Here is a 10,988-nt window from a genome sequence, read left to right on the forward strand (position 1 = left end):
GCAGTGACACATGCCTATAATCCCAGCGGCTCAAGACACTCAGGCATGAGGATCATGAGTTCAAAGCCAGCCTCAGCAACTTAGCAAGGCTCTAAGCAACTCAGTGAGACCCTGTCTGCAAATAAAAAAGATACATATATATATATATATATATTTTTAAATGAAGCTGGGGTTATGGTTCAGTGGTTAAGTGCTCCTAGGTTAAAAAAAAAAAAAAAGGAACATATAAATACACCATAAAACTAGATAAAGGAAAGAAATAATGAACATGGAATTAGGAGTGATTGTTTTCATGGGGCGAGTGTGGGGGAAGGTAGGAGAAAATAATGGGTAAAAGACATTTGATTAGATTCAGGTTATTGCTAAGGTTCTAATTCTTATTTTGAATGGTAAAGTAATAGGTATTGGTAACACAATTCAAAATAATAACTACACATTCACAGACATATATACAGAAAAGGAATCTATTACATATAGGAGTATATTATGCAAAAAAGGCATTTGAAGTTAGAAGTCAAAATAGCATTTACTTTGGGGAAAGCAGAGGACCACCTGTTGGGAAGAAGCATTTCCAGTGCACTATCATTGCTTTTTCTCAACTTGAATAGTGGTTTCAAAAATATGTTGACTTAGTGAAAATTCACTGAATGTGCTTGTAGGTCTTGTGCATTTTTCTGTTAGTTTTTTAAAATATTTCTTACAAACCATGCAATTGACCTTTGAAAAGAGGAAACACCTGGGTTTGTTTACTGACTGGACACAAGGCAGAAGTTTGGTTTTTTTTTTTTTTTTAGTTTTTCAAATTTTTTTTTTAGCTACAGAACACTTTCTTCAAGCAAAATTTTGGATGGAAGCCCAGTGCACACAATCAACTAGATGTGATTAAAGTGCTGAGCAATCTTTAAAAGTCAACTAGAAAACAACTGACATACATAAAAGAAATAAGACTAAATGTTAAATTAAGTAATACCAGAGCAGACACATAGCAGTAGGTTTTGGAGGAAGAAGAGTTTAATTTCTGTCAGGCTCAGTTTTGAATAATAGCAGGAACTAAGTTATAGAGGCTAACAGCCTGCAGGTCTTAAAAAAACATACTTGTAAAAAAAAAACAAAAACATACTTGTAAAAAAAACAAAATACTTGTAAACCATTAATACATAGAAATATGCTGCAATAAATTTAATGCAGTTTATCAAAATTTAAAATGTACCGGGGCTGGGGACGTGGCTCAAGTAGTAGCATGCTCGCCTGGCATGCGTGCGGCCCGGGTTCGATCCTCAGCACCACATACAAACAAAGATGTTGTGTCCGCGAATAACTAAAAAATAAAATACTGAAATTCTCTCTCTCTTTCTCTCTTTAAAAAAAAAAAAAAATGTACCAACAACTGGTCAGATAAGAAAGAAACTAGGATAATGCACAAGGAGTTCCACTCATTAAACTGATTCCAAGAACAGGCCCCAACAGAGATAAGAGTATATATTCCAAGGTTTGATTTTGGAGACCTGTTTATCAACAGGTTTGGTCCAACAAGTTCTGTTCTGTAAGTGTCAATAAATGTAGTCTTGCTTACAAGAATAAATAGGAGTAAATTGTCATGACATTGGGTTAGGCAATGTTTTCTTCAAGACACCAAATGCACAAACAAAAGAAAAAACAGATAAACTGGACTTCATCAAAATTTAACACTTTTGTACTTCAAAGAATACCCTTAAGAAAGTGAAAAGATAATTCACAGAAAGAGAGAAAACAGTTGCACTTGTATCTAGAATAAAGAACTCTTAAAATTTGCCAGGCACAGTAGTGCATACCTGTAATCCCAGAGATTTAGGAGGCTGAGATAGGAGAATTGCAAGTTCAAGATCAGCTTCAGCAATTTAGTGAGGCCTCAAGCAACTTAACGAGATTCTGTCTTAAAATAAAAAATAAAAAGGATATAGCCCAGTCTTTAGAGTGCTTGCCTCGCATGCCCAAGGCCCTGGCAGGGTTCAATCCCCAGCAACATTGAAAAAAAAAAAAAAAATCTTAAAATCTTTAAATCTTAAAATTTAACATAAACAAAATAACCCAATTTTTTAATGGGTGTATAATATGAACTGACAATTTTCTAAAGAAGGTATACAAAGCACATGAGAATATGCTCAAACTCATTATAATTTAGGCAAATATAAATCAAAACTATAATGAGATTTTACTTTACACCCACTACAGTAGTCTAATTAGACAATAAGGTGTTGGCAAGAATACAAAAAAAATGGAACCCTAATATTGCTGGTAGGAATGCAAAATGGTGCGGTTGCTATGAAAAAGTTTGCCAGTTCCTCAAACAATTAAACATAGAATTACCATGTGACCCAGAACTTCTACTCCTAGATCTATATTCAAGAGAACTGAAAATATATCCACCTGGGCACAATGGAGCACACCTGTAATTCCAGCAGATCAGGAGGCTGAGGTAAGAGGATTCTAAGTGCAAAGCCAGCCTCAAAAAATTAGTATGGCCCTAAGCAACTTAGTAACACCCTGTCTCAAAATAAAAAGTTAAAAGGGCTAGGGATGTGGTTCAGTGGTTAAGCACCCCTTGGTTCAATCCCTTGTACCAAACACAAACACACACACACACACACACACACACATTGTATATGAACGTCCCTAACAGCATTATTCATTAAAGCCTAAAGCCCAAAGTGAAAAGAACCCAAATGTTTACTGACTCCTGGATACATAAAAGATAGATATCCATACAACAGAGTTGTTTTGGGGGTTTTTTTGGCAGTAAAAGAAGGAAGTACTAGCTGGCACGGTGGCGGTCCCAATGGTTCGGAGGCTAAGGCAAGAGGATCAAGAGTTCAAAGACAGTCTCAGCAAAAGTGAGACGCTAAGCAACTCAGGGAGACCCTGTCTCTAAATAAAATACAAAATAGGGTTGGGGATGTGGCTCAGTGGCTGATTGCCCCTGAGTTCAGTCCCCGGTACCCCCCAAAAAGAATTAATTTCATGGTATAAGAGTTATCTAAAAAAAAAAATGTATTGCTTAAAACAAAAAAAAAAAAAATAAGCCCATGGCAAACCATTATGAAACAGTGGCAAACGCGTCAAAGAGATCAAGGGATGGGGGCTGGGATGTGGCTCAAGCCATAGCGCGCTCGCCTGGCATGCGTGCGGCCCGGGTTCGATCCTCAGCACCACATACAAACAAAGATGTTGTGTCTGCCGAAAACTAATAAATAAGTATTTAAAAAAAAAAAAAAAAAAGAGATCAAGGGATGGGACTGGAGATATAGCTAAAATGGTAGAGTGCTTGCCTTGCATGCACAAGGCCCTGGATTTGATTCCCAGCACTGCATAAATAAATCCTTTATAATTCAGTCCCCACTCCTTTTAGATGTTGATTCAACAAAGAATGCCAACTTCAGAATAGGGGAAAACCTTCCCATTACTGGCTTATGTGAAGAAAACAATAATGCTCCATTGGGAGGGACAGATTGTGTAATAACATATTCAGTTCAACAGCAAGCCAAAGGGAAGGTTTGAAACACACACCCAGGAATTTTCATATTACTCAATATTTGCCCTATAGGTGACCTCCACCATTTAAAGTTCTTAATACACTTTCAAGATTGTGATATAATACCAAAAAAAAAAAAAAAAAAAAGACTTATTCACCTTGTTCTCAGGAAGGTCAATGATGCCAGTTCAAAGTGAAAAGCTCAACTTCTAATCATAAAATATGTAGATACATGCAACAATACTAATGCTGATGAATTAGAAAATGCTGATGTCAGTGTTTTAAAATCAGAATACACTGCTTCTCATACTTGAAAATTGAGATATTTAAATGAAGACTCACTACTACCTCATCTACAACTATATTCTTCTTTTCTTTTGTTTTTTGAGATAGCCTCACTAGGTTGCTCAGGCTGTTCTCAAACTCCGTAATTCATGCCTTAGCCTCCTGAGTAGCTGGGAGTAAAGGCACTTGCTACCGTACCTAGTAAACAACTATATTCTTTTTCTTTCTTCAGTGCTAGGGAACTTGAGTCTTGTGCACGCTAGGTAAGTATTCTACCAATGAGCTACATCCCTGGCCCTTTTAAATTTTTTATTTTGAGACAGGGTCTTGCTAAGTTACCCACACTAGCCTTGAACTTGCAATCCTTCTGCTTCAGCCTTTCAAAGCTGGACCAACTGTATTGTTAATAAAACTAAAGAGAGTACTCAGAGTTTATGGAGTGCTTGCCTAGGATGTATGAGGCCCTGGGTTCAATTCTCAGCACCACATGTAAGTAAAATAAAGATCCATTGACAACTAAAAAAGATATATTAAAAAAAGAAGAAGAAGAAAAGGAAGAAACTGTACCAGGATTTGGGCCACAAAGCTAGCATCCAGCTCTTAGGGGGGAAAAAAAAACACTTTCAGATCAATAATAAGGCAACGATGAACCCTAATAAAAAGAACGGGCAAGACTGAACACACACCTCACAAAAAGACATATATAAATAGCCCATGAAAAGATTCTGAACATCATTAGTCATCAGGGAAATGAAAGTTAAAACCATAATTTTATATATATCAATTAACATATGGAGGGCTGGGGTTGTAGCTCAGTGGTAGAGCACTTGCCTTGCACATGTGAAGCCCTGGGTTCGATCCTCAGCACAACATAAAAATAAATAAATAAAGATATCGTGTCCATCTACAACTAATTTAATATTTAAAAAAAATATATTTTAAAAAAAGATGTGGAGAAACTAGGAAATTCATGCACTGCTGGTGGAAGTGTAAGTGATGTAAACTCTTTGAGGAAAAACTCAAAAAAGTTAAAAAAACTTAAAAAGTTAAACAGACTTAATCTCACTCCTGTTAGTTTTATTACTAAGTATTCATGGAAACATGTCCACACAAAGATTTGTACACGAAACTTCATATCAAACTGGAAACTATCCAAATGTTAATCCACAGGTGAATGGATCAACAAATTTTGATATATTAGTGATTTTTTAATTTGTTTGTTTGTGTACTGGGGATTGAAGTCAGGGGCACTCGACCATTGAGCCACATTCCCAGCCCTATTTTCTATTTTATTTAGAGACAGGGTCTCACTGAATTGCTTTGCACCTCACCTTTGCTGAGGCTGGCTTTGAACTCATGATCCTCCTGCCTCAACCTCCCAAGCAGCTGGGATTAAAGGCATGCGCCACCAGGCCCAGCAAATTTTGGTATATTAGTACAATGAAATAAAAAGCAATAAAAAGGACCAAATTACCGAAACATGGGGGGAAAAAAAAGCAGATGAAAGACGTTAGAAATATATATCCTATTCTACATGTTAGAAATCAAATCAGTGATTGTATGAGAAGAAAAGTGTTAGAATGTTCTATATCCTTATGGTGCTTACATAGGTGACATTTGTGAAAACAAATTAACTTTATATTCAAAATCTGTACATTTTTATTGTCAGTACATTAGATTTCAGTAAAATTGATTTGAGAGGAGACCGCAGATTGCAAAATAATGATAAACCACAATGTTTAGCAATAGGAAACTGTCTAAATAAATTATAATCCATACAATAAATTCTATCTAGCTGTAATGAAGGAAAATTCCAGGTACTGATATGAAAAATTCCCTGAAACATAATTACGTGAAAAAAATCAAAGCACAAATCAGTGTGTATACCTTTCATGTGAAAAGAGACTAACTGCTGGTCTCAGATACTTAAAAGGCTGCGGCAAGAGGATCATTTGAGCCTAAGAGTTTGAGACCAGCCTAAGCAACATAGTGAAATCCTGTCTTAAAAAAGTAAAAAGAGGGCTGGGGATGTGGCTCAAGTGGTAGCACGCTCGCCTAGCATGCGTGCAGCCCGGGTTCAATCCTCAGCACCACATACAAACAAAGATGTTGTGTCCGCCGAAAACTAAAAAATAAATATAATTCTCTCTCTCTCTCTAAAAAAAAAAAAAAAAAAAAAAAAAAAAGTAAAAAGAGCTGGGATATAGCTCAGTGGTAAAGTGCCCCTGGGTTCAATCTCCAATGCCACAAAAGAGAATACATGATCTTTATGTATGTATCTATACATATTTTTACATATAGGTATATGATATGCAAGGAGGACATACGATTCAAATAAATTCTTGAGATTGAAAGAATTTTACTTTCTTTCCTCTGTAATACTTTTCCCTTTAATTCTCAACTCTTCAGCAAAAATAATCTACTCAAAAAATAATGTTTCAGGGACTGAGGTTGAGGCTCAGTGGCAGAGGGCTCACCTAGCATGTATAAGGCCTTGGGTTTGATCCTTAGCACCACATAAAATTAAATAAATAAAATAAAGGTAGTGTGTCCAACTACAACTAAAAAATAAATACTAAAAATAAATAAATAAATAATGTTTCAATGTCACCCCTCATTTAAAAATACTTCAGGGATTTTTCATTACACTCAGGATCCAATTCCATATTTATGTGATTTTTTTCCCCTAAACTACTAAATAGTGGAAAGACAATGATGTATACTATCTTTATTCATGATTTCAATAAAATAAAGCAACTCAGCCAGAGCCCATCTCAAAATAAAATACATAACAGGGCTGGGATGTGGCTCAGTGGTTGAATGCCCCTGGGTTCAATCCCTGGTACCAAAAAATAAATAAATAAATAAATAAGCTTCATATTTTCCCACAGTAATCCTAATTCCCAAAACCTGACCCAAGCTTGGTAAAAAATTTGATATTACCCTTTTTGTACATCTATAATTAAACCTAACATGACTTAAATTCATGTACACAAATATGAGTATCTTTCTCTTATTTTTTTTGGTACCGGGGATTGAACCCAGGGGCCACTCAACCACTGAGTGTATTTTATTTTGAGACAGGGACTTGCTGAATTGCTTAATTCTTCACTTTTGCTGAGGCTAGCTTCGCACTCAAGATGCTCCTGTTTCAGCCTCCTGTGCCTGGCTATGAGAAAGATAATTTAACTATATTACCAATTCTAAATTATCACAAACTCTAGTAGTATCATAATCTAATCACAGCTATTCACTTTAAAAAATGGCAATCTATAGATGTAGGATATTAGGATCATAAACCTCTGTCTAAGGAAGCATGGAAGTGACTTCGAATTGTAAAAAGAATGAAAACCAATGTTAGGTCTTTCCCTTCTCATTTAATAGCAACCCTATTCTTCTAGATCAGCAGACCAAAAACCTTGAAGTCATCCTTGACTCCTTTTTCTTTTCTCAAATCCAGTTCATCATTAAATCCTGTTGGCTTTACCATCCCAACACATCCAAAATCTGATACTTCTCACTACCCCCACGACCACAGTTCTAGTCCAAGCTACCATTCCTTGCCTTAATTACAACAGCTTCCTAACTGTGTTCCTCAATTCTGCCCTTGCTTTCCTTCATTGTTTTCTCAACAGTGATGTTAGAATGAGCCTATTAAACCATTAAATCACATCATGTCATGCTTCTGCTCCAATGATTTCTGCTTTCAAAAGAAAAGCCAGTCTTCCCAAAACCTGCAAAGCTGTACATGATCCACCATTCCCTAATCATTTTGACCTCATGTGCTACTAACCAACCACTATGGCCTCCCTGATTCCTCAAACACACCAGACACACTACCACTTCAAGGCCTTTGGATTTGCTTCCTCTACCAAGAATGCTCTTCCTGTAGATAACTCCCTTACCTTTCCTTGGCCTTTACTCTAGTCATCTCCATAAAGCCATCTCTCCTCACCACATACACACACACACATTCAATAGTCTTCTTCCCTAAATATTTTTCCTCTTAGCACTTACCACTATCTAACATAGTATATATTCTGGTTATTAACCCTTCCTCCTAATGTCTGCATCCTACAGACTAATCTCTATAAGGGCATGTTTATTTACTACTGTAACCTCAGTATCTAGAATGGTATCTGGCACAAAATAAAGGCTTAATATTTGTTTAAGTGGGGCTTGGGTTGTGGCTCAATGGTGCAGAATTTACCTAGCATGTGAGGCGCACTGGGTTCAATCCTCAGTACCACATTAAATATAAATAAGTAAATACAAAAGGTCCATTAACAACTAAAAAAACATTTAAAAAATATTTGATTAAGTGAATGAATGAATGAATGAGCTTGACAGGAACAAAACAGGGAAAGACTACAGAACGAGTAAGAATAGCCAACTGCCAGCAAAGACCTGTAACCCAGCATCAACAGAAGCCTTGCATACCATACATTCTAGCTAGCTACATCAGCAAAGTACTGTAACAAGTTTGAAACCACTACTTGAGATTAATGTTATCTACAAGCACTAAGTGTTCCTTCCAAATTCACTGTCTATTCTAAATCAATCAAGGAGAAATTCTGGGAAAACGAAACCACAAATGAAAAACATGACTACCTACCCATTATGAACTGTTTATTTTTTTTTTAAATATTTACTTTTTTTGTAGTTGTACACAATAACTTTTATTTATTTTTATGTGATGCTGAGGATCAAACCCAGGGCCTTGCAAATGCGAGGCAAGTGCTCTACCGCTGAGCCATGACCCCAGGCCCCCATTATGAACTGTTTTAACATAAAACTTATTAGGCAAATGCTGGAAGACATACCTAATGCTAAAATTTGAATACTACATAGAAAAGAGAAATCAAGGGATCTATTTAAGCTGGATTGTCATGGATCAATTATACAACCATAATTCCTGAATCTGTTTCTGGTACCCCTGTTAAAATAAAGATCACTCCTATCTAAGTCACTCTCAACTAGCTGTTCTGAGAATATTAAAAAAAAAAAAAAAAAAAAAAAAAAAAAACAAGGACTGGAGATGTAATTTAGTGGCAGAATGCTTTCCTAGCATGCACAAGGCCCTGGGTTCAATCCCTGGTACTGGGGGAAATACAACTGTATACAATACAAATGCAAGAAGTTACTAAATTCTTGAGTTTAGCTTATGCACTAGGTAGACTTATTCAAATAACATCCTCTTGGGCGGGGGTTGCAGCTCAGTCGTTGAGTGCTTGCCTTGCATGCATGAGGCACTGGGTTTGAACCTCAGCACCACATAAAATAAATAAATAAATAAAATAAAGATATTAAAAAACAAAAACAAATAACATCCTCTTACAAAATTATTAATTAAAAATTAACAATTTCTCCTGTAGCCCCCAAATTAATAGAAAAAAAAAAATTCTACTAGTATATTTGCCTCAGAAAGAGAACAGAACTGAACTTTTTTCTCAGAATAAGATTGTAATACAAGAAATTAATCACAAGATATAAATGCATTATAAATCTATTACTCAAAATAAAATTATACAAATACATATAAAATTACACACTCTCACATCAAAGCCAGCCTCAAACTAATCTTCTTTTTCTTTTTTCTGGCAGCTGGAGATTGAAGCCAGGGGTGCTTTACCATTGAGTTATATCCCCAACCCTTATGTTAAGACAGCCTTTGGCTAAATTGCCCAGGCTGGCCTCAAACTTGTGATCCTCCTGTCTCAGCCTCTCAAGTAACTGGGATTACAGGTGTTCTCCCTCACTGGCTACAAACTAATCTTTGCTGGCTGCGTAACAGTGGTTGGCTGGGGTTGAGGAGAATAACTGTAAAGGAGCAAGAGAACTTTTTTCTGGTAATGAAAATGCTCTAATTCTTAACTGAAATTGTAATTACGTGAACAAATACATGTGTCAAAACTCATCAAACTGTACATTTTAAATGGACACACTTATTATATGTAATTTAAATCTCAGTAAAGTTAAAGTAAATGAAAAAGTCTGACCTGTTTCTTTAAATAAAAAAGCCACAAACCATTAAACAATGATCTCAAAGAGAGATTGTATAATAAGATCCAATACAACAGTTGGAAGATTTAAGGGACAAAGTCTAAGGCAATGGCCAAAAAAAAAAAAAAAAAAAAAAGGTTCTCACCACCTTCTTGCCTCAAGGTCAACTCAAGGTTTGTGTGTGTGTGTGTGTGTCCGTCCCAGCAGCTTAATCTATGAATTAAAAAAAAACTCAGCTTCTTCTCAAGAAGTAAATACTTCTCCCTAAACGGTATTACTTCAAAACGCATACTGGAAAGAGCACAGGTACGGAGCATTTCAGACCTGGGTTCAAATGGATCTAGGCCATTAAGGATGTGACCTTGGGAGTCCCCAGCATCTCTGAGCCTCAGTTTCCCTCTGTGTAAAATGGACATAACGATGGCTTAGAGTTTAATACAGTACACAGCAAGGGTCAATACATAAGTATCACGTGACATTATGTAAGGCGTGAGAATTTGGAGCTGGTGGAAACGCATGCAGATCTAAGACCCCCCCCCCTTTCCCCCGCTTCCGTATTAGTGTCGCGGCCCTTTTCACACACCTTATCGCCTTCAGCAAGGCCTCATTTCCTTCCTACGCACATTACGCGTAGCCTTTTCACCCCTCACCCCAGCAGCTCCCAGGGGCCTCCCACCTCCCGGGCCCCACCTCATTGAGGAAGCGGGTGATATCGTAAACTCGCCCGTGGATCACCAGCCATAGTTCCTTCGAGGAGTTGCGTTTTGTCACCTCCTCCAACCGATAATAGGTAACGGAGCTCTCGCCGTCCTGCCCTTTCCCATCGCTGCCGCTAGCTTCTTCAGTCGCCATTGAACCCGAGACACCTCCTTTCCGCGGCAATCTGGGTTTCTGCAGCTAACTTCCTTGAGGTAGAGCCCGCGCTGGGCCCTCGTCAGCTTCCGTAACCGGGTGAAGGCCTGGTTCGAGATCCCACCAGCCAATCAGAGTCGTCCAGCCCTTCCGCTCTTACCAATCAGACGCGTCGTGACTTTGGAACGGCGCCTAACGGAGGCCTGTTGATAGGTGTAAGCTCGGGAGAGGCTCTTTCACTCGGCCCGCGGTTCTGCGGAGTCCTGAAGGAGAGCCGTGTTTCCTGAGCCCCGCTTCCCTTGCCTTTCCCCGGGATCCCTCTGAGTCACACGAAGCTCGT

General features: G+C 37.6%; 1 protein-coding gene across 1 annotated transcript in view; it reads right to left on the minus strand.

The window, feature by feature from the left end:
- LOC107150946 (cytochrome b5 type B) overlaps positions 1-10,748 on the minus strand; it is a 34,474-nt gene extending 23,726 nt beyond the window's left edge. Inside the window, exon 1 of the mRNA XM_015496145.2 lies at positions 10,487-10,748. Coding sequence (XP_015351631.1) covers positions 10,487-10,648 — 162 coding nt within the window. The 5' untranslated portion in view covers positions 10,649-10,748. The remainder of the gene's footprint in view (positions 1-10,486) is intronic.
- Positions 10,749-10,988: the final 240 nt, after the last annotated feature.

Source organism: Marmota marmota, unplaced genomic scaffold (genome assembly GCF_001458135.2).
Source record: "Marmota marmota marmota unplaced genomic scaffold, marMar, whole genome shotgun sequence".
In the NCBI taxonomy this organism is placed as follows: domain Eukaryota; kingdom Metazoa; phylum Chordata; class Mammalia; order Rodentia; family Sciuridae; genus Marmota; species Marmota marmota.